The sequence below is a fragment of the Vicugna pacos genome, chromosome 16, assembly GCF_048564905.1.
Source record: "Vicugna pacos chromosome 16, VicPac4, whole genome shotgun sequence".
NCBI classification, from domain to species: Eukaryota; Metazoa; Chordata; class Mammalia; order Artiodactyla; family Camelidae; genus Vicugna; species Vicugna pacos.
In genome coordinates, this window is record NC_133002.1 from 35,316,653 (window position 1) to 35,342,923 (window position 26,271).

Genomic DNA, 26,271 nt, shown 5'->3' on the forward strand with positions numbered 1-26,271 from the left:
CCCAGATCCATTCAGTGATGGAGAGGAGGAGAATGGGCTGGTTGGATTGTGGTTTTGGTGCCTCACAATTACTCTGCACTGGTTATGCATTTATTATCCTCCTCTTTTTCTAGTTACCTTTGACTAGTGGGTCTTTCCACTGGGTATTTGTCCTTAATCATTTGTACCACCTAAGGAAACCAGATGCAAAATGCATTCTGTCCACTCACTGGGCCTTCCTTTCCCTAGTCTTGGCACATTCCTTCAAGAATGTAGTTACCATCTGGGAAGATGTCAGTGCAAATGTGAAGAAAATCGGCATCGGACTAGGCTTTGGTTTGCCACAAGTGGCAGCTGCCTGTATGAGTTACACTTAATTTTGCTTTTCATTTTCCCAGTTCCCCTCAGTTCCCCTCTGAAATGGTGAGATTTTGGCTGTCAGAGGCAACTATAACATTGCCTTAGGGACTTGTGAAGGAGGGGAATTGCTCAGTGTAGTGTTTTCATTTTCAGAACCAAGTAATCTAGTCACTCATATTTAAGAAATGTGTTAGTCTGACTTTAAGAGAAATCCAGACTCCATCAGCTTTTGATAGCATCTTGGTTTCTGAAACAACTTCAGTTTGTAATTGGCATTCAGAATGCCCTTGGCATGCCAGTCTGTGATGGCAGTGAAAGACCTGTTCAAACACTTGAGCCCGACTTTATTAACCAAAACTGATACCACCACCTTTATCTTCTAAATAAAGTCCGCTTTATTTTTATTTTCAACATTTTGCCGCTTCATTTTTGGTTCCAGATGGTGTCACCTCCTTGTAGGTGAAGTGAGTGGCTTGAAAGAAGCTGGAGCGTGTGGTGATAGATGTGTGTGTGACCTGGGGAGACGAAGGACACATCTGTCTTAAAAATGGACTCTATGTAGTGTAGTGGGAAATGAATGGAAAACAATTTCCTACAAATGAGGTAGTGAAAAAGGACTACATGGAGGCGGTTTCCTGTCCAGAGTGATTCTGAAACTGCTGGAGGTTGTCCTCTGTCTTGTGCATATTTTTCAGGCTAATGATCTGGTCTGTTTAATGGCTCATCCAAAGGTTGGCTTTTTACTTAGTTTGCAGCGTGTATTTAATTTCTACATCCACTTTTCTTTCCCCTAGAAACTTGGAGAGGAAAGAACACTAACTTGGGATTTAAGAAACCGAGTCCTTTCCTTCACCCTGCTGTTTGTTAGTACAGTGACGCCTGCAGGCTACTTTATGAGAAATGCACTTTCTTAGTTTATGTTGGGCAAGTAAAATGAGGGCTGACCTTCATTTTCCTACCTTAGCCTCCATGTGGCCTTTCACCATTTATGACTGCAAATCCCTGTCAGTAAGAAAGTTTTGATCATGCATACCCCCATGTGTTGATAAATTATATACCTGTACTTCTGTACCCATATATTGTGTAATCAAGACACAAAAATAGATATTAAAAAGTGACTATATGAAAAATAAATATAAATAGGAGTTCTAATATTTTATTTCTGTACCCAACTTTGGAGATTCCTGGGTCATAGAGGGTAACTTGTAATTCTTACTAGACTGCATTAAATTTTGAGTGATGGCAACATTTCTCCATTGGCTGTATACTTGGAGGAAAGAATGGAATCAATTCATTATCAAATGGTAAGGAGGAACTGCTCCTAAGAATTTTTTTTTCTTTTTTAACAGTTCTGTAGGTAATTCCCCATTCCCATATACCCCTCTCCCCAACACACACTGAAAAAGAACACAGCACAAGGTTACAGTTCCACCTGGCCTCATCAAGGACTCCAGCTTGACCTGCCTGATGTGAAAAACAGTCAACACTGAGAAGATTTTATGTTTGATTTCATCTTAATTCTCACAACCACCTTGTCACTATTCCCATTTTACTGATGAGGAATGAGGGGCAGAAAGATTGATTTGCCAACCCAGGTCACATGGGAGCTTGAATTCAAACCAAGGTCTATTCGATTCCAAAATTCAAGCTTTTCTCACATTTATCCTAGACAGCTGCTGTCGGTATCTTAGCGATACAGAGCAAGGGTCCGTGCTGTACGTATTCATGATATACCACCCATTCCCAGCCCTTTGTGGCACTGTCTAAAAGCATGTTTGTTGCTTACTTATTGCCAGTTTTCCCAACTATAATGAAGGCTCCCAAATTTGGTGACCTTGACTGTCTTATTTTCTATTGTATCCCCAACCTAGAGCAGAGCCTGACATACAGTAGATCTTCAATAAATATTTGTTGAACTAATGACATGTCGGTACAGTTCAAGGAGTTCCTGAAATGGCATCACTTAGCCTTTGAAGGGCAGAGCATCCAGAAACCTGGGAATGACAGGGCCTCAAGAGACGGGCTCCTGGCTCTTACCCTCCTCATTTGCTGGATGACTTCAGGCTAGCCTCTTAACCTTGGGTTAATTGAAGGAATGGGAACAGGATTAGTCATTATATGATGCTGATTTTATGTACTAACCTGATGCTAGGCTTGTAATAAGCATCTTACGTATAGTTAATAAAAGTAACCCTCATCGACACTGTAACAAAGGCACCATTTTAGTCCTAGTTCACAGATGAGGAAAGAAGCACGTAAGGGCCAAGCCCCTTGCCCAGAGTCCTGCAGGTTTCCAGAACAGTGCCGACTCCGCAGGCTTGCTTGTCCCACTGGGCTGTTACAGGCTGTGTGGTATGTGGGTGAGAGGATGAACAGATGAGCCTCTGCGCGGGTGAGAGGATGAACAGATGAGCCTCTGCTCCCAGCAAGCTGACAGGTAACAAACAGGGAGAGCTCTAGATGAAGGGGTTTTGGAATTAAATGGCAAAGCCATTTTGCCTTAATTCTATAGTGAGCTCCATTGTTAACCTTTTGGCAGCTATCGAGCACACACACACCCTTTTCTAAAGTTATTTATGTATTTATGTATGTATGTATTTAATGGAGGTATTGGGGATTGAACCCAAGACCTCGTGCATGTCAAGCATGTGCTCTACCACTGAGCTATACCCTCCCCCTCAAACTCTTAATTCAAGGATGGGGGTGACATATTTCCCTAAAGTCAACTTTTCCTCCCACCTGGGGTTTGAATCATCTCCCTGCACTTCTTCATTTTCCCTCTGAGCTAGAAGCTTTTGGGAACCAGGGCTGGGAGGCAGGGTGGACATTGGTGCCTAGCGGCCCGAAAGGCCACAGGCTGCTGAGTAAGCTCCACATTTGAATTACCCCAGCACAGTCAGCTGATCCTGGGCAGTGCAGTGCAGGCAGGAGGCCTGAGCTGTTCCCTCTCCTGGGCTGTAACATAAGTTCCTGAGCTGAGTTCTCCATGTGAAATGTACCTTCTTGTCTGAAAGCAAAGTACACCTGAGCTCTGGCACCCAGTCTGAGCTCTGGATGCAGAGGGGCAGCCTGTCACCATCCTGAGGAAAAGAATTAAAAAATGGCTTTGTTTGAATAAGCTCTCCAAAGCAATGAGCAATGCCTGCTGTTTTCTGAGCACTGCCCTTCAAAATAGAATTCTAATTCTATAGAATGTGACCTTGTGCAAATTCTTCAACTTTTCTGATTATCAGATTCCTCATTTACAAAATAGGGGTCCCAAGGAGGGAAGGTATAGCTCAATTGGTAGAGCACATGCTTAGCAGGCATGAGGTCCTGGGTTCAATCCCTAGCATCTCCCCTAAAAATAAATAAATAAACCCAATTACCTCCCTCCACCAAAAGCAAGCAAGCAAATAAATACAAAATAGGGATCCCAGTGGGAAAAAATGTGTATTAAGTTCTTAGCTTAGCACAGGACCTCACAAGTGCATTAATTAGTTGATCAACAACTATTACTGAGTACGTGCCAGGCACTGTTGAAGGTACTGGGGATACAGCAGTGAATGAAGCAAATAAAACCTCATGGAACTCAGAGCTGATGGTTAGCACATAATAATTATTCAAAAATTCAGTACAGGCACACATCAGAGATACTGCGGGTTTACTTTCAGACCACCACAATAAAGCAAATATCTCAATAAAAAGAGTCACACAAATTTTCTGGTCTCCCCGTGCATAGAAAAGTTATATTTACAGTATAGTCTGTTAAGTGTGCAATAGTAATATGTCTAAAATAACAACATACATACCTTAATTAAAAAATAATGCTGTTGGAAAAATGGCGCAAACTGACTCGCTCAACACAGGGTTGCCAAAGACCTTCAGTTTGTAAAAACTATAGTATCTGCGAAGCGCAGTAAAGTGAAGCGCAGTAAAATCAGGTGTGGCTGTGTACTTTTAATTGGGAGACAGCAGAAATGAACTTGGTTGTGCAGAATATGAAGCACAAATAGTTATAAACTTTCTACCCAAACTTCGCTAATTTGGAGGATGTACATAACCTCCACAGGAATGGGGGGATTTGGTGAAGGAATGAGTCCACCACTGCCCAAACCTCTGATCTGATGGAAGACCAGTAGCTACAGTTGGAGTCCCAGGATGGTTCTGCAGCAAACCCTAGAGTCTAGGGTTTGTAGAGCCTAGAACTGGAGGGCTAAGGGTGGCACCAGGGTCCTGCACTGTCATGTGTGTCTAATCGATTTTTCAGCCTGTCTGGTTCTCTTTGAGTCATCAGCGTTTTATTTTGATTCAATCTTCTTGCCAGTTGCTAACGCCACCTCCTCCTACTCTTTTCAGGCAAGAATGGGACAGGAAAGAGAGAGTTTCTCTCTAGAGCAGGAGTCCTGGGAGTGGGAGACAGATTCCCTGATAGTTTCCAATAAAGAAATATGCAGGGGTGACTTGGGCCTTGCTTTTGCATGGTCTCTCCTACCAGTAACTACTGGAAGTGGGTCCTCTCTCACAGTGCCTGTGAACGCCATTTAGAGATATCTTACAACTAGAGACAGAAATATCCACCGTGTTCCCTCCTCTCCTCTCACATCCTCCTACCTCGCTTCCCCTTCACCAGGCCCTTGGATGTTACCTTTTTCTGTCTCTACCATGATAAGACATGGTAATATCTGATAATATCATGGGTTCTTAGGAGGAATTCAGATCAATATCCAGTTTTCTCAGATGAAGAAACAGGCATAGATAGGTGAAGTAAATAATCCAAAGTCATACAGCATTATTCACTTGTTCATTCAATGAGGAACACTCCCTCCTCTTTAAGATTTTAGCTTAAATGTCACCTCATCAGAGAGACCTGCTCTGACTACTTTATCTAAAGCAGATCCCACCCCTTCCATTCTTCCCTCTCTCTCTCTCTCTCTATATATATATATTATTTTTTTTTTGGTCTGACTCTTCTAGTAGAATATAAGCTCCAAAGAGGGCAAAAGAGATGTTTGTCCTTCAGAGACATGGTCATCACTGTATTCTCAACATCCAGCACATAATAGGTGTTCAGGAAATCTTTGTTGAATAAATAAGTGCAGGTACTACCAGGGCACCTGGGGATATGAAGATGACTGGGATATGGTCCCTGCTATCAGAACTGTTTGATATGAGCAACAGAACCAAAAACAGGGAGAATGCAATGAGATCAGGTTCAGATTTGAGGGAGGTACTTTGGGGGTACTTGAACTAGGTATAATCTCTATTGGCCTTTTGCCATCAACTGCCTAGAATCCAGGATAAATCATTGGGCTGTGCCCTGCTGGGTGACTCAGGCCTGTACCCTGAGCAGCTCAGCAGCATCAGGAACTGACAACTCATCCCATTGAGTGTGTGCTCAGATGGTACCTGGACCCACTAACGCTTTCCAGTGAGGGAAGGCTTGCCAGTCAGTTTCAGGTCCAGTTGGTGGCCAAGTCCATGCTCACTGAGGCCCCAGAAACAACCCCACACCTTTAAGCCCAGCCTCTGATCTTTTGCCTGGTCTTCTAAGAGCTTTGGACGAGAATCTGTGAAGTATTAAGGAAGATGACACCTGCCTAGCCCTCGGGATTAGTGGGGTGACAGATGTCCCAGTTGAGTAGCCTTCATATCCAGAGGGCAGGTGGGTTGTCCCATGGCTCAGAGAAAGCTAGTGTTCTGGACTGTAAAAGGGAGCAGAAACTAGCAGGAAGGACTCAAAGGGAACCCAGTAGGAGAGGGAGGAAGGGAGCCAATGAGAATCCCTTTCTTTGATGAGAAAGAATACACAGCCTCTGCTGGCTCTCCTGGGAGCTCACCCCTCAGTCCAATCTTCTCCCTACAGCGGGGCAAGATGGGAGCTGCTGCTAAATTTCAAAGCTCACAGCAAGAAACCTATTCTCCAGCCTCTTCCAGCTTCACCATCCCCACCCCCCCAGGAGTCAAAAAGGTAGGCTCAAGTTCACAGCAGCCTGAACCCTGCCTCCAGACCAGAGGCTTCACAGCTAAATGCTGAGCCTACCAAAAGCCCCCTCTTCAGCCCCCCTGCTTCCAGGGTTGTCTTGTCAGGGGTTAGCCAGAGTCCTCCAGAGTTTCCCCTGATCATTCTCTACCTGCAGCAAGGCTGACGGTGCCTCTGCCCACGTTTTTTAACCCATCAGGGAATAACGAAAATGACTTATTAACACCCCCTGAGGATTCATAGAGCACCTTTAGTTCTAGTCCTCATTTTTCTCCCACAGTTGCCCAGGTCAGGAATTACCTCCAGTTTAATTCAGAGAGGTTAAGTAACTTGCCCAAGGTCACACAGTGGGAAAGTGGCAAAAACTTGTGTCTCCTGCTCAGCAGTTTGGCAGGTGCTCTAATAATCTATGTGGAAAGGGTGAAATCTGTTGTTTGTTCATTTCGCTGGCCTGTGGATGCCTCTGCGTGTTGGGGGAAGGGATTGTGTGTGGGAGAGGAAAGCTGTCCCCCTCCCTAAATGAACCTTTGGTTTTCTCAGTTGACGCTCACTTCCGAAGAAGTTACTAATTTAACTCTAATCTCTCCGGCTAGATCCCTACGATCGTTGTTATTTATTGTTAGAGCAATACCCCCTCCCCCAAGAGGAATGAAGAGTAGGTCTGATATTTTCCTTCTCAAAAGAGCAAAGACCAAAACAATCCAAATAAAGAGCCTCACTTTCCCCCAAACTGTACAGCCCCAAAGCAAATCCCAAAGCATCACCGGAGCCCTTGCGCCGTCCGCAGACGCCCCCACACACCCCGCCACGCCACACTGCGTTGGGAGGCGTCGGGGAGGGGGCGCGGAGCGCGGGCCCGCGCGGCAGGGAGCGGGTGGGCGCCGGGCGCGCTGCCAGGCCCGGCCGCACCGCGGGGGCCGGCTGCCCCTCGCCACGTGGTGGTGGCCGCGGCGGGGTCCAGGGCGCCATCCCAGCTGGAGAAACGCGGAGCAGCCAGGGAGGAGGAGGAGGCGGCGGCGGCGGCGGCGGCGGAGGAGGAGCGGGGCGGGAGCGAGGGAGGGGGGCTGGGGGAAGGGGTGGGGGGTGGGGAGAGACCCGGCGGCGGCGACAGGGCGAGAGCAGAGCGCGGTGCCAGGGGGGTGGGGGCACCGGTGCCCGTCTGGGGAGGGAGCAGGCAGAGGGGGTAAGCTGCGATTACCAGCAGGAACCGGCAGCAGCTGTGAGTCCCGGCTGGGCTGGGCGGGGGGAGGGGAGCGGCGACCGGGGCCGGACCCCGGGGGTCGCGGGGTGGGCGGGAGGAGGGGACAGGAGGTCGGCTCGCAGTTGGCCCAGGGTGGCGGGGAGGGGAAGGGTCCGGCGTTGACCGCCGGCATTCTCCCCTTCCCTCTCCTCCGCCTCTCCTCAGGCCGCACCGCCTCCGGAGCCCCTTTCCCGGCTCGGAGACGGCCGACTCGGGGCCCGGGGCTCGGCCGCCAGTGGGGGAGGGGGCTGCCTGGTCTCGGCCCCCGAGAGGGGTGGGGCGACAATTTCTGTCGGCCGAGCTAAAGGGGTTTAAAGGGCGGCTCTTAAAGGGGCCGCAGAAGGGGCCTGGGGACGAGGAGGCATCCCCTCTCCATCCGTCTGCCGTCGCTCTCTTGAGGGGGGCGCTGGGCCGAGGAGAGAATGTGGAGGAAGCAAACACGGGTCGGGGCGGCCCGGGGGACAGAGGTTTTGGGGTTGGGCCCGAGGTGGAGGGCCGGGGGTCGGGGGGTGTGGTGAGCACTAGCGAGCGGAGTTGGGGGGAGAAGGGATGGGCCTGGGGAGGAGAGGGTTAAAGGTGGGGCCAGTCCTACAAACACGCGTTTACTCAGACCTGGTCACACGCGTTTCCCCGGCTCTGAATGGGGGGCAGTGTAGGGGCCTAGGCCTGAGCTCTCTCCACCCCAGGCTCCTGCTGCCTGGCTTTGGGAGGTCGCGGACCCCACTGTCTCAACTCACACCTCGGGAGCCCCCTCTCATACGCACACACACGCTCTGGCGCGCGCGCACACACTTCGGACATTCCCATAGTGCCTCACGTGACACACAGCCCCGAACGTGCCCACCCTTCACACACGCTCACGCACGCGTGCACACACGCGCACACACGGCCTCCAGGCCACTTCTCCACTCCATCCGACCCCCGCCCGCAGCCCCGCAAAGGCACTCATTGACTGTGACACACCTACACCCATTCACAGACACACACACTCCCCCCACACATGCCAGCCACAGACACACATTCATAAACAGGGCCAGAAGTATATACGCACCCCTTCGCCTACTCTTTCTGGAGCCCTGAGTCATTCCTGCCCCCTCCCAGGGCTCCCCATTTCCTTGTATGCAGGCACACAGGCTTAGGAATTCTTTGTCAGCTTTTCTTCACCTATGCTCAGGCCTTTCCCAGAGCCCCCTTCCCCTCTGTGTACCCTCAGACACTTAGCAGAAGACTTCCTGTGGGTCCCAGGTCAGGGGTGAGGAGAGCCTGGAGGGCTGCCACAACCTCAGTGTGACTGGGGGAGGCACTTCCTTTTTCTGAACTCTGGGATCCTGCAGGAGGAAGCTGGGAAGTTGGGCGGGGGCCCAGCAGAGGATGTGCTGGCCGTGGTGGGGCTGACCCTCCCAGAAGCACTGGGCCTTCCTAAGAGAGGCCTGGCATGAGGAGCTTGGCAAAGAGGTATTTGGGGAAGTGAGGCCTGGGGTGGAGAAGGGACTGAGAAGTGAGAGACAAGGCAGGTCCCTTCTGGGCCCCTGTGCTGGGAAGGTAGCCCTCTCCTGTCCACAGGTCTCCCTGAGTTCTGGAAGGGGCCCTTCCCTCCTGCTGGCCTTGTCTTTACTTGTCACCCCCCTGCCAGCCCTGAAAGTCTTCACCTGGTCCCAGTCCCTTCCTCCAAAGGCAGCAGAGAAGAGATGAGGCTTAGTAGTCTGGGAGGGGGCTGTGGATATGAAGGCAGGACCAGGCTGCATCTCAGCTGGCCGCAGGGCTCCTCGGGCCAGGACGAGAGGTGTCAGGGACAAGCTCTGGGCCACCCTCTCCACGGTTGCTCCTGCTCTCCCAGGAGGCCTAGGGCAGGCCGTGGCCCAGGCCCTTGCCATGGAGTCCATGTTTGAGGATGACATCAGCATCCTGACCCAGGAGGCCCTGGGGCCCAGTGAGGTGTGGCTGGATGCCCCTGGAGACCCCTCGCTGGGGGAGGACATGTGTTCTGCCTCCCACTTTGCCCTGATCACGGCCTATGGAGACATCAAGGAGCGGTTGGGAGGCCTGGAGAGGGAGAATGCCACCCTCCGCCGCCGCCTCAAAGTCTACGAAATCAAGGTCAGAATCTGGAGATGATGGGCCGACTTTGTGTAGGGGTTGGGGAGCGCTGGGTGGCAGGAACTCAGGATCCAGCAGAGATTCCAGGGAACCAAAAGAGGGGTCAGGGTACAGACTCAGGAACTTGAGGGGCCCCCATGAAGGATGTGGCTGCTCTGGATGGGAGCTCTGGAGAGCCCAGTGCCAATCAGGAAGGGATCAAGAGGGATCTGCTTTGGAGCACTGGACCTTGGATCTAAAAAAGATCTGGTTGGTGGGAGACACCTACAGGCCCGTAGAAACTGGGATGTGTAGATCTCTCTGGAGAGGGAAGGGAGAGGCGAGGACTCTGAGGCAGGTTGTGGGACGGGGACACAGCTAGGCTAAAGCCTGGGCTAGGGGCCGGGCACCGGCTCTCCTAAGGGCCTGTCCCATCCACAGTACCCACTGATCAATGACTTTGGAGAGGAGCATGGCTTCTCTCTGTATGAAATCAAGGATGGCTCCCTGCTGGAAGTGGAGAAGGTCAGCCTGCAGCAACGGCTCAACCAGTTCCAGCATGAGGTAAGCCCTCCCTGAGCTCCTGGCTCCAATCCATTTCCGAAACCTGTCACCCCCACCCCCACCCCTCTAGCCTCTGGCCTTCTGTCTCCTTGATCAGATGGCCATGGTCCTCCCTATAACCAGCTGCAGCTCCTTCTACCCCTCCACTGGCTGCTGGGAGTGGGGGTGGGAGGCACAGGATGCTGCTCTGCTACCCCAAGTCAAGGATGGGCCTGACTATGGCTGCACCCTACCCTCTCTGGGCCCCATCCAGCTGCAGAAGAATAAGGAGCAGGAAGAACAGCTCGGGGAGATGATCCAGGCTTATGAGAAGCTCTGCGTGGAGAAGAATGACCTGGAGACAGAGCTGGGGGAGATGGTGAGGTCCAGGGAGCCCGGGTGCTTGTGGGTGTGACCCTGAATGGTGTGCTCGTGATATGCACCCAGCTGTGGTGGTGTCTGTCGGTGAGTGCCTTTTTGGCCTTGTGAGTGAGCTTGTGCGTGTCATACAGGTTGTGAGTGACTCTGTGTACATCCTGGCCATGCAGTGACAGGAGGTAACTATATAAGTGACCCTGTAGGACACTGTTTCTCTGTGTGTGTTTGGGTCTCTTGCTGGGTTGACCCTAGCACTGAACTGGAAAGCTGTATAAGTGAGGGCAGAGGTGACCAGAAGTGTTTGTGGCTGTTGGGACAGGCCTTGGCCTGAGTGTGATTCTGAGTCAGGGTATGGCCATGTGTGTGAGTAGGTGGGCAGATATCAGAGTGAGGAGACATAGTACAGCCAACCCCTAACTGACCTAGGTCAAGACACTTAGCCTCTGTCCTGCCTCTGAAAAGTGGGGCAAGTAATAACAATCTTGCTGAGCTGTTGTGGGGCATTTGTGTAAAAATGCTTTGCCGTAATAGTCACAAACATTTACATGGCACTTACTGTGTGCCAGGCATCATTCTCATCTCTTTGCATATATTTACTCATTTTAATGCTCACAACAAATCTTAAGTTAACCCCGTGTTATGAGTAAAATAGATGAAGCCCATAGTGTTTAAGTCACATATGCAAATGGAAGTTATGCTCCTGAGGGGGTGGCGGTGTCTGGACAGGAGGCTGAATGTTCTTATAAGTGTCTCTGCATGTTAGTGACAGGGAAGAGGCATTACCTCTGACTTTGCAAGGGGCAATAGCCAGAGACATCTGCATTGCAGTTGCTGAGAGAGGAGACCTCTCACTCATGGCCTCTTGGAGACTGGAGCTGGGATGTGTGACCTGGGACCTCTGCTCAGTTTGGGAGATAATGGATACCCAGACATGGGGAGGTCCTTGTTTGGGGGGCCCACAGGGGTGACCTGGCCTGGTGCAGACCCTCACCCCTTTGTCTTCCCCCATAGCGGGCTCTGGTGGAGACCCACCTGCGGCAGATCTGTGGTTTGGAGCAGCAGCTGCGGCAGCAACAAGGCCTCCGGGACGCAGCCTTCCCCAGCCTGAGCCCCCCGCCTGTCTCTGCCCCGCCCTGTGCTGATCTGGACCTGCACTACTTGGCACTGAGAGGCGGATCTGGCTTGAATCACGGTAAGATCTCAGCAACCCCTGACATCCGTACTCCAAAGGCCCCAAGCCAGCCCCCGATTTCAGCACCGCTGGACACCTCCAGCATCTCAGATTGATAGTCATCACCCCATCGTAATGTTTTATTTTCTCCCATAGTCACCCCATCCCTCCTTACCAACAGTCCCCACACCTCAGTCACTATTACCCCAGTTTCTGACACTGACATCCCCCCTTTTATCTCGCCCATTCCGAGGTTACCCTCATGCAATCCCTGTATGTGCCAGCAGAGGGCGTCCCCACCCATAGTCCCCTTGCCTGTCAGGTGGTGTTTAGCAGAGGGCCCTAGGATGCTTGGAGACTTGAGTCTGGCCAGGGAAGCCCTTCCAGAGCCCATCTTATTTTCCCTCTGCCTCCAGGAAGATTAGGAAAAGCATCTCAGCCCATCGTTCCCATTTCCCTCGGGAGAGGTCTCTCTCTCATCCTGGGATAGCTGTCCTCTGGCTGTCTCTCTTGGATCCCTCATGCTGCAGCTCTCACCCACTTCACCTTGTGCTGATTTGGGAGTTGGTGGAGGGTGCCCGGCAGCTGGACCCAGCCTGACATTGTCCTTTTCCCTCACAGCAGGCTGGCCAGGCACCACACCAAGTCTGGGTGAGCTGGAACGGCGACGGCTAGAGGAGGCTCTGGAGGCCGCCCAGGGAGAGGCACGGGGTGCTCAGCTCCGGGAGGAGCAGCTCCAGGCTGAGTGCGAGCGGCTGCAGGGGGAGCTGAAGCAGCTGCAGGAGACCCGGGCCCAGGTAAAAGGTGGAGGGTGCTGCCTGGGGCCCCTGCCCCAGCCCCTCTAGAGCTTCCTGGAGGTCTGGGGGCTGCTGGAAACAACCCTTAAATGTCTAGGGCTTTCCCATGAGTCCAGACGAGCCCTGGGGGTAGTAAAGAAGGGAAGTCCAGGCAAGGTGAGCTTGGGGTCTCACCTCTCAATCTTTCTCTTAGGACCTGGCCTCCAACCAGTCGGAGCGGGACATGGCATGGGTGAAAAGAGTTGGGGATGATCAGTAAGTCACTCTGTAATCCTCTTCCTCTTAAACTCTATACCCTGGGGGGTGCCATTTCCTAGGTTCCCCCTTTGGTTCACTCCTTCCCCTCTACATTTTTGGGGCCTCTCTTTTAGGCTGTCAGGATTGTGGGGTTTGGGTTGCTCGTGTGGCTCTGCACCCTTCAGAGGAAGGAGGCAAGGTCCTGGAGATGCGCAGGTTCTGGGACGTTCCCTTTGTTTTCCTCTGGTACCCAGGCCTGTGTCTTCTCGAGGTGTCAGGGGTGGAGAGAGACTTCCTCAGCAGCTTTGCTGCTGTGTTCTGTGTCCCCTGGTGAGTTTTGGGACCTCTGGGGCCCATTTTCTATCCCAGTGACAAGGCCCAGCCAGTTGGGTTAGCCCTCCCCTCCCCAACGAGGAGGAAGGAGATGATCTCTTTCAGGATTTGTGGTGCCTCCTCTCCTTTCTCAGGAGAGAGAAAGCTGAGTCTTAGAGGAGGATGGGCTTCCTTGAGTTTATACAGTAGCATGCAGGGGATTAGAACATATTCTGCTGGGGTGTCCCGTGGGAATCCTGCCAATAAAGAGGGGCAGCAGGAAGTGGGGAGGGAGCTATGTCAGTGGGACCTCAGTAGTGGGGCCTTGGGGCAGCCTCGGGCAGACAGGGAGAGAGTGAGCACAGCCTGGCGGCTGTGAGCCTGGTGCCTCTCACATCCGCACCCGAACTCATCCTCTCCCACTTTCTGAGAAATAGAGCACAAACCTCTTTCCGCCTAAGCCTTCTCCTCTAAGACGAGGTGTGTGGCACAGACTCCCTCCTTTTATTGGAGGGGAAGACTGAGGCCTGGAGAGGAGCAGGAGCTCGCCCTCTACCATGCCACACACCCAGCTACAGGACCTCTGGCTCCCCCTCTCAGCAGGCCTCCTCCTCACCTTTTTCCCAGCTGCTGGCCAGTTGGGGATACCCCTCACCTCCCTCTGCACCCTGGGGTGACGGCCTGGGTGGAGCTGTGATAGCTGGGGGGGTGAGAACCCCGTTTGTGGGACTAATGGGTGGGACCCCTCAGCTGTTAGGGGCCTCTGTGGAAAGGGTCCACCCTAAATTGTGGCTGGGGCTTAGGGCACATCCTAGTCCGTGTGCCCAGACCCGGAACACACATACACGCAGATGTTCTAGAATCCTAGCTTGCCCCTAAAGTCACAGTGTAGGGCCCTTTATGGCTCACTGAGTCCAGCTCCCTCTTAGAAGAGCTGAGTGAAGCCTCCTCTAACTGGTTGAACCCAGAGAGAGGATTTTTTTTGGCAGGGCTAGAGTCTGAACAGCCAGGCTTTGAATCCCAGGGACCCTACCTGGGATGCTGAATGGCTTAGCTTGGCCAAATTCATCTCTCTGGCCCCAGGTTTCCTTCACGGTCTCAGAGGTCCATCGCTGCTGAGAGGTTCTGAGTGGAAGGTGATGTGGGTGAGGCAGAGAAGGGGTGGTGGGTCTCAAGGGGCCAAGGCTATAAGTGAATGAGTGGAAGAGAATGCCTCCCATAAGGTACTTTTGGAGGTCGTATCATCCCTGTCAATGATTTTGGCCAGAACAGCCCCTATCTGTTCTCACCTCAAGGCACCTGCCCCGCCCTGTCCCTTTGGCAGAGGGAGCTGAGCTGTGCTCCGAGGCTGGTCCTACCAGAGATGACCTCCTGCTCTTTCCCTCTGTCTCCACGGTTCGGGCTCTGCCTCAAGGCCTCCTGGACATCTGCCCCTGGAGCCAGCCAGGCCCTGCCTGCCAAGACTCTCAGTTCCTTTCAGGCCAGGCATCTCCGGACAGCCCCAGCTTGGCAAGAGTTAATTCTCAGAGGAAGTCCTCACTCCCCCGGTAGTTTTATTTTCTTATAAACTCAGCTCCTTTTAGTAATAAGCCGCTTCCCGAGTGCTCTCTCCCCTGTCCTCCCACCTGAGGAGGCCTCAGTCACCTGCTCTCAGATCCTTTCCCCCACCAGCCCCTCCTCTTCCTTCTGCTTCTACCTGACCCTCCGGGCCAGTGGGAATTTTACATGTGGGCCTTCCACGGAGAGGAACACAGGGGCTGAATTATCCAGATGGAGGTGTGATGGCTGAAGAGGGGGCACAGAGGTTCCTGGGTTCAGCCGACTCCTCTGTGGGAACCCTGTGTACCCCTGAAGGGTGCTCGTCTGTCCCAGTGTGGACACCTCCAGGGTGGCCAGTTTTACTGTGGGAGTCCTGGCTGTTAAAATTCCCTCCCTCATACAGCTGCTGCCTCTATTAATTCCCCTCCATAGGTCTTCCCTGTGCTGAGGGGGGCAGGCCGGGGAGGCAGCTCCTGCTCCAAGGTTTTCAGTCCCTTCCTGCCCAGTGCCCAGAACAGACCAGACTGCCCACCTCAGGTCCGACCTGCAGGCAAGATTACTCTGCCGTCTGGTCAGCCCAGCATCTGGTGGTTGGTACCAGGGGGACAAGTTGCCCCAGTGGCAGAGCTGCTGAGGGTGACTCAGGGGCCAAAGGCAATAATGAGGAAGGAGATGGGAGTGGAGACAACCTGCTCCTGAGGATGCACAGGGATCTTAGGACCCCAGGAGGGTCCCAGCCAAGGGAGAGGCACAGAGCCCACGACCCCTGCCCCTCTGGGCCCAGCGCAGAGTCACAGTTCTGAGCACGGCCTTCCTGAGGGTGTGACTAGCCCTGAGGGTGGAGGGGAAATTGTGGAGAGGGGGCTCCTTGAGGGGGCTCAGTGAGGGGAATGAGGGCCAGTGAGGGAGGGGGCTCATCCATGAGGGGAGCTCCCCTTGAGAGGATGGGGGTTCAGTACGAATGATGAGGAGGGAAACTATAGGCCTTTTTTCCCAACGTGGGGGGCTCAGTGTTGCAGCCTGGGCCCTTTTCCGCCCACCTCCCCACACCCGCCCCTCTCTCCGCCCACAAGCCTCTGCGTGGGCTGCGGTTAGTGGTGGGGGAGAAGTGTGAACTCGGAGAGAGAGGATGGAAACTCTGCACAGAGGTCAAGGGCAGTGTGGGGTGGGTCAGGACGGAAGTCGGAGACCCCCGTGTACCCAGAGCTTAGTCTCATGCCCCAGAACCAGCGGGCCCAGGGCCTCCCCTTTCACGCTTCTCACCCTCCCTACTTCCTTTCTCTCAAATCTCCTTCAGCCCTGGCGCCCAGCCCACAGGACTTGCAGTCTCCGGGCTCCCCAAGGGTGAGGAGGGGTTCTGAAGTTGGGGCCCACCACGCCCACCTAATTGTGGTCTGAGGGATTGGTGGGCTTTGAACCGTCTCTGACCCTTTCCCTGCCAGGGAGGCAGAGAGCAGCTCTTACCCATGTGCTCTCCCTAGATGGGGAACTCCACATCTTCCCCTCATTCAAACCAAAGTCACTGAGCTGGTGTCTTCAAAAAGGAGATCACAACTGGTTCCCCGCTTTCCCCACCTGTTTCCTGGGCACTTCCCTGAATCCTCATCCAAACCATCTACAAAATCTTACTTGATTCTCACACCAAAAAATGTGTGATAGCATTGTCCCCTTTTACAGCTGAGCCAACTGAGGTACAAAGAAGTTAAGTAATCAGAGAAGTTAACTGCAAATACCAAGCAGGTCCTGAGCAGATGGGGTGAATGTACCTCTGTGGTGTTTTTCTGGTTCATGTTCTTCTCCATGTAGGAGGCCCTAACATGAGGGGCAGCCAGCCAGGTGATTTGTTGTCCAAACCTGAACACTTTTGAAAGTGAAAGGGGGCACTATCAATAATTATGCCAGGCAACTGCTGTGAACCTGGGCAGCCCTGGGGAAATTAGGATGCATGGCCCCCTCCCCAACCTAAATGGGGACTCTGGTTTCCAGCCCTGCTGTGATCTCCCCAGCTGGGGAAGGCTTTCTAGACATAGTGACCATCTGGCTGAGCTGGAAGCATGGCAGGGGCTGCCACGAAGAGCCAGGCTCTGTGGACCACAAGTCATAGCTGGTCGAGGAGAGTGAAGGGGCTCAAGGCGCCTGAAAGGAAGTGGTGGAGCGCTGGGTTGTTGCAAGCGACTTCCTCCTCCCCACGGCCCGCAACCTCAAGTCCGCTCCACGGCCCGGTGCCTGTGGTCCCCTCCCTGAGGGTCGGGTCGGGCGGGAAGACTAATGCTGGGTGTGCCTGTGGGTGATGGAAAGTTTGGTCCCTAAATTCCCCCACAGGAGTGATGTGGCCGAGGGCAGCTGTGGGCAAGGATGGAGGGGCTGGGAATGCTGGATTTCTGTTTTCCTCCTGATTTGATCAGCTGGGGACTCTGACCACATGAGCAGCTCTGATCCTGACCCCAATCCTAACCTTAATACTGATCCCATCCCTGCCTGTAACCCTGTCCCTCATCCTGACTCAACTCCATCCACAAGCCTGAAAATGAACTAATCTTCCCCCAACCTCAGCCTTAATCCTGACCTTGAGCCCATCCCTAGTTCTAATCCCATGACCCAACACTGGCCTGAATTTCTGCCCACTGCATCCGCATCTGCATCCACATCCGTATCCTCACAGAGGCTCCAGGGCAGCACTGGGCACCTGGTGAACTTCCCCAGGAAAAATGCTACACTCGGAAGCTCGCATGCCTCCCAGCTGGTTTAGGGCAGAAAGAGGCCTTTTACAGAGGAGGATGCTTAGGTCTCTAACCTTTCTCATCTCAGTTGCTTTATCAATGACATTAAAGATTATTATTTCCAAATAAATTTTTGAGATCCCTGAATTATTCACAGAAAGAATGAATGAAAGGATAAGTCAATAAACAATGGAAAGGTTTGCAGTGGAGGGAGCTCTGCTTCCAGCCAGCACTGCCATTTGCACTCCAGCTCCTCCAAAGGTGCCAGCTCAGCAGGCTGAGGTGCCAATAGCCTGTTTGAATCCCTGCACTGTGCCACCACTGCTCTGGGACCTTGAGCCAGCCAGTTTCACATGTCCAGCATCTTCCTCTCCCCTCCCAGGGCTGGACTTGTGATGCTCAGGACTCCCAGGCCACTTTGGAGGTCCCCATTCTCTTCCTCCTCATCTCTCCTTTCTGCTTTCTTCCCATCTCTCCTCCTGCCCCACTTTCCTGATTGTTTTGGAAGGCAGTACATAGTTGTGTGGTCAGTATCCTCAACTTTGGAGTCCAGGAGGCCAGAGCTCCCATTCCAGCAGCTCCACTGTTATTAGGCTTTATGACTTTGGGCAAGTGACTTAAGCTCTGTAAGCCTCAGTTTTTTCATCCATTAAATGGAGATAATGAGTGGCAACACTGTAGGTTTGTCGTGAAGATTAAGTTCTTAGCACAGAGTCTGGCCCATGATAAGGGCTCTTACAGATTATTTATGATTTTCTCCCTGAGTCCCTCTCAGTTTCTGAGAGACTCAGACAGAACTCCCCCCACTCCATAACTTAAGCAATAAAGAAGTACCCAAACACAGCTCTCTGCTACTGTTCACCTGACCCATCCTTCCCAAACAGTGGTGATGGTGGAAAATCGCACTCAGGTGTGGGCCAGGAAACCAGGAAGCGGAATGTGTATTCAGGTGCACGTGTGTGACTCTTGGTTGTGTTGTGAAGTTGAGATATTTTTCCACTGAATTGGCAGTGTTTTCTAATGTGAGTCATTCAGATGGTTAGCATATTTAGCAGCCGTGCCTGTGCATCTTGAGGTGGGAAGAGATGCCAGATGAAAGGGGAGGTCCCAGGGGCCATGGGACATTGGGAAGTCAGGTCCCCCTACCTTGCCCGGGGTTGCAGAGGTCCTTGCAAGGGCTGCCTGGAGCCCCAGGAGGACACAGGGTCAGAGCTGGGAGAAGGGCTAGACATTCGGGGCTGGGCCTTCTCCTTTCCATTTCCTGCTGCCCTGTCTATTTTGCAGTGAGGAGGGTGCCAGGAGCTGGGCTGTGGAAACTGGGGTAGCTCCTGACAAGGGGAGGAAGGCAAGCAGGGGAGAGATAGGGGCCTGGGAACTGAGTGTGGCAGGTGAGATCTCCAAGGCAGGGTGTGAAGGCGACGACCTGTATCTGTCACCTGAGATACAGCAGTGAAGGCAGACTGGGAGAGAAACTGTAGCTGCTTGGTCAGAGGGGATGTTCCATCAGTGCCCTGCCCAGAGCCTCCTCCTGCCCCCACCACTGAGGGGTGGCATGATCCTGTCTGAAAGCCCCCAGTCTGATGGGAGAGACACAGCTCCTGCCCTCAGATTCCCTTGGACTAAACTGGGGAGTCTTCTGTTGGGAAGTCCCTAATTTAAAGTGGGACACAGATGGGTCTCCCAGTCTGATGAGTGATGCCATTTCTTCCCACAGATCCATGTGAAGAGGGTCGGGGAACATCATAGAGCTGAGATGTGATGGGTTGAGGGCTGCAGCACCTCGGCAAGGGCTCCCGGCAGGACTGCTTCCTCCCATCCCTGTCCACCATCAGATTGGTAGAGGGAACCCTCCCTCCCTAAGGAATGGGTTTGTCCCCCAGAATCCTAGCCTATTTGCAATAATTTGGCTTTGGCCCAAATGGGTTAAAAATAGTTTTGTTGTGGGTGGTAGGGGTTGCTGTCTCCCCCTCCAGCCAGCTCTGCCCTAGGATTAGTAAGAGAGAGGAGCCAGTGAGGAGGGTAAAGGAGTTCAGTCATCATCTGCCCTCTGAAGTCCTAACCTCATGACTTCCCCTCCTCTTCTCTGGGGTCAGGCACACACACTCACACTGTTCCTCACACTCATCACATTGGTCTCACACCTCCCTTCACTCCCTCCTGTCCACATACATCCTCTCTCATGTCCATTACCATGGGATGGAGACCCTCAGGGTCTAGAGAACTACCCCCACCCACCTCTCCTTCCCGCCCAGGGCCCTATAGCTCCCGGGGCAAGAGAGCCTCCCCTATGAGGAAATCCTTTCTAGGGTGGCTGAGCCCTGCCTGCCACTTCCCTCCAACCCCAACTTCCACAAAGTTCCAGAGTTCCTTCTGGATTGGGGAGGGAGGCGAGATCTGAGGAAACAAAACATCCTGCCTCACAGGCTCTGTCCAAGCCCAGATCAGAGATGAAAGCAGCGACCCACGGCCATGGCAGAGCCTCATGTGAAGTCAGTACGGGTGTGCAGGCCACGGTGGGAGAGAGGGGAGGGTCAGTGCCGAGAGTGATAACCTAGGTGGTTCTGGGTCAGAGTGACCCAAAGAGAAAGGAAGTGGAAAGGAAGTGGTTGAAGTCTTTCCTGAGTCTGTTCCAGCTCTGTGAGGGCAGGTACCTGGGAGGCCTGAGCAGAAAGTGGGAGGGAAAAAGGGAAGAAGAAAGAAAAATAGAGAGGCTCAATTCAGTATTCACTTACTGAACAGCTACTGGGTACCAGACCCTAGACAAGGTGCTGAAAATATGAGCACAGTGATAAAATCCCCACCTTCGAGGAACTCTCAGTGAAGTTCCAGAACAAGGCAACCTTTAAGTGCTTAATATGAGTGGTGCCCCCTGGAGGTGTGCAGTGCACAACAGCTGTTCACAAAGATCTCCATGTAAAGGGCTCCCTGGTGATCCTGGGAGTTGCAAGGCTGAAGGAGCTCAGAGGCAGCCCTGATGTGGAAGCAAGAGGAGTGGACCTGGAACTGGGCAGACCTGGGTTCAAGTTTATCAGTTGGCACCACTGCCAAGCCAAGAGGCTATGTCTTCACTCATGGAATAGGGCTTTTCATAAGCTGTGCAACAGTGGTCCCTGATCTTTCAAAGGTGAGGACTCCTCATGCACCCCCTGCCCCCAAAGCACAGATTGCACTTACACTGTTAGTAGGAGCTCTGTGAGAAAATTCACAGTGACAAAAGCTACTATAAATTCAGCGCAGCTTTTTGATGAATCTATGTTTTATTTGTCACCACAGCTTCTGCACAGATTAGAAAAACATTCACACATACCTGTAGGAGATGTATTCAGGCCACAGACAAGCTCAGTGATCACACAGATTCAGGGATCCCTTGAAATCACTGAGCTTCCCAGCCCCCAGGCCATAGTCTGGGAACCACTGCCCTAACCCCAGGTAAGGTTCGCTGGGAGAAGGGGGAGGCTCCCTGGAAGAGGTTCTCTTTTGAGGTGGGCCTTATAGCCGAAGAGAATTTCTGCAGGTGGGGGTAGGAGGGCCCTGGAGGGGAGGGCGGGGCAGATGCTGGGGCAGATCTAGTCCTTCGCAGTCCGTCCGCTGCTGTGATAGTTAACTCACTTCCCTTCTCTTCTCCACACCCTGCCCTCTGACCTCAGGGTCAGGGCAGGCTGGGGTCAAGTCTTGATCTGAGTGACTGGCTGTCCTTCAGGGTGAATTTGGCGCTTGCTTACACGGAGCTGACAGAGGAGCTGGGCCGGCTTCGGGAGTTGAGTTCCCTGCAGGGGAGGATCTTGAGGACTCTGCTGCAGGAGCAGGCTCGGAGTGGCGGTGAGATGGGGCAGGGGAGGCCGGGAGCTGGACCCAAAGGGAGGGGCTAGCTATGGCCAACGTCCTGCGTCCTGGGGCCACCCTCGACTACTTTCCCGGTGCCTGGGCCTTTTTCACTTACGTTCGGAGGAAACTGGGTGGACACTGGTCGCCCGCAAGGCCTTGGCTCCCCAGTTCTGACGCCTTCTTTCCCCACCGCTGTTTCTCGACCCGTCCTGCTTCTCCTGCAGGCCAGAGACACTCGCCGCTGTCGCAGCGCCACTCCCCAGCCCCTCAGTGCCCCTCACACTCCCCGCCGGCCCGAGCGGCGCCCCCATGCCCCCCGTGCCAGTCCCCCGTCCCTCAGCGCCGCTCTCCGGGGCCCCCGTGCCCCTCGCCCCAGCAGCGCCGCTCGCCGGCCTCGCCCTCCTGCCCGTCGCCCGTCCCGCAGCGCCGCTCGCCGGTGCCGCCGCCGTGCCAGTCCCCCAGCCCGCAGCGCCGCTCCCCGGGGCCCCCAGCCTGCCCGGCCCCGCAGCCCCGGCCCCCGCCGCCCCCGCCGCCGGGGGAGAGGACGCTGGCCGAGCGCGCCTACGCTAAGCCGCCCAGCCACCACGTGAAGGCCGGCTTCCAGGGCCGACGCAGCTACTCGGAGATGGCAGAGGGCGCGAGCTACGCGGGCGCCTCCTCGCCCTGGCTGCAGGCCGAGGCGGCCACGCTGCCCAAGCCGCGGGCCTACGGCGGCGAGCTCTACGGCCCCGGCCGGCCCCTCAGTCCACGGCGCGCCTTCGAGGGCATTCGCCTGCGCTTCGAGAAGCAGCCGTCGGAGGAGGAGGAGTGGGCCGTACCCGCCAGCCCGCCCAGCCCAGAGGCCGGCGCCATCCGCTGCGCCTCGTTCTGCGCTGGCTTCCCTGTCCCTGAGTCGCCCGCCGCCACCGCCTACGCCCACGCTGAGCACGCGCAGTCCTGGCCGTCCATCAACGTGAGTGGGCACGTGCGCACTGGCTTGAGCCACAGGGAGCCCCGCCCTCCGCTTCACGCCTGATTGGTGGGCGAGGCTCCTTTCCTTTGAAGCCACCTTCCCCGGGTCGCAGCATCTCACTCCCTCGGCCTTTTGTTGGCGTGAATTGGGGTCCTGCACCATTAAAACTTGTTCAGTTCCCCAGTGAAAGGCACTGTCTTCAGAGTGGCAGTCCTGGCTTTGATTCTGGACTCCACCAGTTAATATCTGTGGGACCGTGGACAAGTTACTTATCTTTTGTGACCCTCAGTTTTCTCATCTGCAAAATGAGGGCGATGGTTTATTATCTCATTCCATTAGAGAGTTCTTGGGAGGGAGGCAGTGAGGCCAAAGCACTCTGCACAGTGCCTGGCTCAGTATTAAACTTACAATGTTACTTGCTAATGGAAGCCATGCCTGCTCATCCAGTTGGCCCCATCAGGCCTCAGAGCCCCTGCTCTTTTTTGTCTGTCCTAGAAAACAACCCTATCTCAGGGCTGTATCATTTCACTGAAATAATGAGTTTCCTGAATGTCAGAGCCAACCCTTGCCACCTGGAAGGACCAAAATATTTTCCAAAACCAGACAAGCTGTACATTGTTTGGGATTATCCATTTCTTTGCATTATCTGGGAGCTGTGTTTTAGTCATGCAGAGAGCATGTCTGGGTCTTGGCTTCTCTCATTACCGCAGATGCCCTGGCAGGTTGAGCAGACCCACCTCCCCATTAACACCTCCTGGGGACCCTATGCCCAGGGCCAGGGGAATGGAAGCTGAACTGGTAGAAGGAGGGCAGGGAAGGGGAGGAACAGGTGGTGCAGGAGAAAGGGGGGCCCAGACCTCTTCTGCATGCTCTATCTCTCCCTGCCTTGGGTCCCCGAAAAGGACAGGCTGGGATGTGGGGACTATGTGGGAGGGTTGTGGACCATAAATGACTTCCTTCTCTCCCCACAGCTGCTGATGGAGACAGTGGGCTCTGATATCCGCAGCTGCCCCCTCTGCCAGCTGGGTTTCCCTGTTGGGTATCCAGATGATGCCCTCATCAAACACATTGACTCCCACCTGGAGAACAGCAAGATCTAGGGTGCCTCCCCCACCCACTGGCTGTTTCTCCACCTTCTCCCATCACCCCCAAACACTCACTCACTTTGAATGCTGCATGACTCTCGTGGGGGGCCTCTGCCCCTTGCAACCCCCAGATACCTCCACTAGCTACCAAGTCAACGTGTGTGCCGTCTTCCCTAGTCCAGGCACCACTCAGCCCTGGCTCTTCCTGGGAAGTCAGCTGAGGCTCTCCCCAGCTTCTGGGCTTCTGCTGTGGAGGTGGGGATCAGGGCTGGGATGGGAAGGGGCATATCACCCCACCCAGCCTCTCCCTCTGCCTTTCTGTTCTCAAGCAGGTGGATCCCAGAAGGTGTCTAGTGCTTGGGCCTGGGGGAGGCGGAGGGTATCAGAAGACTCCAGGAACTTCCTCAGCCCCTCCCCAGATGTCCATCTTTCTCAGGCTGTGCTCTGTCCAGGGAGCACCTCCCTGTGGGGTCCCAGAGCATGCCCTGCACATTGATGCCAGTTCCTCCATCTCATGGCTAGGTCAGGGCTCGTGGCATGGGTCCCCACTGGGGGAAGGAGGCATCTTGATTCTTGCCATTCCCTTCAGGCCAACCCTTTTCTCCCCCTCTGTCCACCCTGGGGAATAGGGAGGGTGGGAGAGGAGAGGGAGGACCCTGGAGGGCTGGGAGCATCCAGCCTAAAGAGGCTGCCCTGAGGCCCCATGACCCTCATGCCAGGTAACAATCTGTGCCAGCCTCCTGGGCCCATGCCCTCCTCCTGGAGCCCCTAGCTCCAAGGCACAGATCACTAAGGCAGATGCTCTCCTCCACCCTGACTCCACTCAAGCCCCGACACCACAGGTGCCCTGGAGCCCGTGTGTGACTCAGCCTCTGTTAGCTGGGTGGGTGTCATCAGCCCTGCCTCCCAGGCCAGAACCTGAGGATGGGCCCCGGGTGCTGTGGAGACCAACTTCAAAAGAGCTAACCCCCTTCCCACGCCCAGCGACCCACATTCCCTCTGTGAAATCTACCTCAGAGTTGTACCCTCAGAAGGACGGGTAAGCAGGAGGCCAGGGGGTCCCCAGGGCTGAGGTGGGGAGCTTCCTATGGCAGGAGCCTGCCGCCCCACAATGAATCCAACCCCCTCCACTGTGAGCCTCTCCCGGGCCTCTGCCTAGGCGTGGGGAGGCAGTGGACGCTACTGTCAGTGCATGTACCATTCTGATCCAACTCTTCCAGGTCCCCCACCTCTTCACACCTCTCCCCTCCTCCTCAGTGCAGGGGAGTGAGGGGTGTGTTGGGCGGGGAAGGGGCCAAAGACTCCAGAGACACATGGCATTGTACCTTGAGTGTTCCCCAGGGAGGGGAAATGGGGAAGGGGAACTGGAGAGGGGAGGTGGGGCTCCTGAGCTCTCTGAACAAGTTGACAGTCCAAATAAAACTTACCTGTTCCATCTGCGCTCGGTCTGTGCCCTCTGTGGCTGGGATGGAGAGAGAACCCTTGTAGCACGAGGTCTTAGAAACTGTCTGAGGAACCACAACTGTGGGAGAGTGGCCACTGGGCAAATAGGTGATGCATGGGGCAGCCACGTGCTGAGGAGATTCTGGAGAAGTGGGCGTTCAAGTGGCTACAGGTGACCTGTGACGTGAATTTATTTGGAACAGATAGGGAGCAGGACAAAGCGTTTTCAAGACCAGCCCTGAGCAGATGTCAGGAACTCATGAATTTTCCCTTCCAACAGGTCTGGCACCCTGAGAATTCATTGATCAGTACCACTGTTTTTTCATCAAATGATTTCTTGTGCCAGGAACCAGGTTGGGGCCTCAAAGAGGTAGAACATCTGGGTTCCATGTTCTTATGGGTCAGAGAGCAGAGGGTGGGGACTGGGCTCCAGGCTCAGCAGATGCCTTGTAAAGTCCCACAGCCTGGAAGGTCAGAGTCAGGTCATGAACCCATGACTTCTGCCCCAGCTGGGGCTGTGCCCTCTGTCAGCAGAAAGGGCCTGAGCTACTTACTCATCAATTGTGAGTGCCTTTTATTTCCACCCAACTCTTTTGGCCAGAGATTCACTGAAAAACAAAAAGCAGGGGCAATTGCTTATTGAAGGCCAGAGGTTCAGCTCCAGACCCAGGGTGAACATCCTTCCTCGTTCAGTGCCAAGGTCTAGACCCCCATGGGGAGACTTCCCAGCATCCCCTGCTCCTCTGTTGCAGTTGACAACTATGGCTGACCTCTAAAGGTTTACCCAACCTTGATTTCATCTGCAGGCAAGTCCTAAGTGCCAGGAAGGGTGAGAACAGCCATCTCTGTGGGACATGGCCTCTCACAAGCCCTGGGAAAGAAGGTTCTGGAACCTTTGGCACATGGGTTTCCCTGGTTCTCCTCTACCTCAGTCAACTCCCACAGAGGAAGGCAGCACCCAGGTTTCTGGGTCTGGGTCTTGTTTGGCTCTCTGGAAACCCTTGCTAGAAAGGCATGAGTAAACTAGGGGTGGTACTGGGACACAGGCAAAGAGAAATCCTAGCCGTTGAGGAAAAGGGCAAAGGATGACCTGGAAATGAGGTACAAGTGGGGGGCATGACCTGGGGAACCAGGTCTGGCCCTTGAGCTCATCTGAAGAGGGGAGGGAACCCAGGTATCTCGCCACCTGGACATTCCCCCTGTCACCCAGGTGAGGGGAGCATGGCGACACAGAGTGCAGCTTGTCTTCTTGATTTCTGGGGAACCGGGAAGGGGCTCAGAGGCAGGGAGGGAAGCGGGAGAAGGTGAAAATTAGCTGGTCTTTTACTTAATGCCTTTAACTTAATGCCCCCGCAAAGAAGATGACATTGAGGGTGAGGAAGCTGGAAGAGGGGCTGGGGGCCCTGCCAACACTCACTCTTTTCCAAACCAGGGCTGTGGTCAGAAGAAGGACACTGGCTGCTCATTACTCTGTGGGAGTAATTCGGCAGCAAAGGGCCTGAAAGAGTGTGGGGCAAGGGGGTCTGGATCTCTGGGTTCCTGGAAAAGTGAGGGGGTTGACACAACTTGCATGGGAGCAAAGTGGCAGGAAGATCTTGTTGAGGCTGGAGGAGACACACCTGGGAGCCACTCACACCAGCACAGACCCAGAG

General features: G+C 54.1%; 1 protein-coding gene, 1 long non-coding RNA gene and 1 other non-coding gene across 8 annotated transcripts; 1 reads left to right on the forward strand and 2 right to left on the reverse strand.

Moving 5' to 3' along the window:
- The first annotated feature begins 2,703 nt into the window (after nucleotides 1–2,703).
- On the forward strand, nucleotides 2,704–24,609 carry TBKBP1 (TBK1 binding protein 1). 5 transcript variants are annotated; one of them, XM_072938857.1, is made up of 10 exons: nucleotides 2,704–2,776; nucleotides 9,379–9,638; nucleotides 10,059–10,181; nucleotides 10,435–10,539; nucleotides 11,550–11,730; nucleotides 12,331–12,506; nucleotides 12,700–12,761; nucleotides 21,015–21,133; nucleotides 21,364–22,091; nucleotides 23,063–24,609. In XM_072938857.1, exons 2-10 carry the CDS (start codon nucleotides 9,414–9,416, stop codon nucleotides 23,189–23,191), a joined length of 1,848 nt encoding a protein of 615 aa, XP_072794958.1. In that variant the 5' UTR covers nucleotides 2,704–2,776; nucleotides 9,379–9,413; the 3' UTR covers nucleotides 23,192–24,609. The 5 variants fall into 5 exon arrangements, with proteins under 5 accessions (XP_072794958.1, XP_072794956.1, XP_072794957.1 ...); XM_072938855.1 differs by lacking the exon at nucleotides 2,704–2,776 and adding an exon at nucleotides 7,382–7,520; XM_072938856.1 differs by lacking the exon at nucleotides 2,704–2,776 and adding an exon at nucleotides 7,608–8,996.
- Nucleotides 2,942–3,014, reverse strand: TRNAV-GAC (transfer RNA valine (anticodon GAC)). The gene has a single exon. It is a non-coding gene; the product is annotated as a tRNA-Val (tRNA).
- Nucleotides 20,551–24,690, reverse strand: LOC140686110 (uncharacterized). 2 transcript variants are annotated; one of them, XR_012059622.1, is made up of 3 exons: nucleotides 24,604–24,690; nucleotides 21,255–21,357; nucleotides 20,551–21,081 (listed from the first exon to the last, which is right to left on the reverse strand). It is a non-coding gene; the product is annotated as an uncharacterized lncRNA (long non-coding RNA). The 2 variants fall into 2 exon arrangements; XR_012059621.1 differs by lacking the exon at nucleotides 24,604–24,690 and adding an exon at nucleotides 21,958–22,033.
- Between the last annotated feature and the right edge of the window lie 1,581 nt (nucleotides 24,691–26,271).

Coding starts and splice junctions, on each gene's coding strand:
- TBKBP1 (XM_072938853.1), top strand. CDS start 9,264: ATGAAGGCAGGACCAGGCTGCATCTCAGCTGGCCGCAGGGCTCCTCGG. Junction 11,731..12,330: donor CGGATCTGGCTTGAATCACG/GTAAGATCTCAG, acceptor TTTCCCTCACAG/CAGGCTGGCCAGGCACCACA. Junction 12,762..21,014: donor AAAAGAGTTGGGGATGATCA/GTAAGTCACTCT, acceptor GCTGTCCTTCAG/GGTGAATTTGGCGCTTGCTT.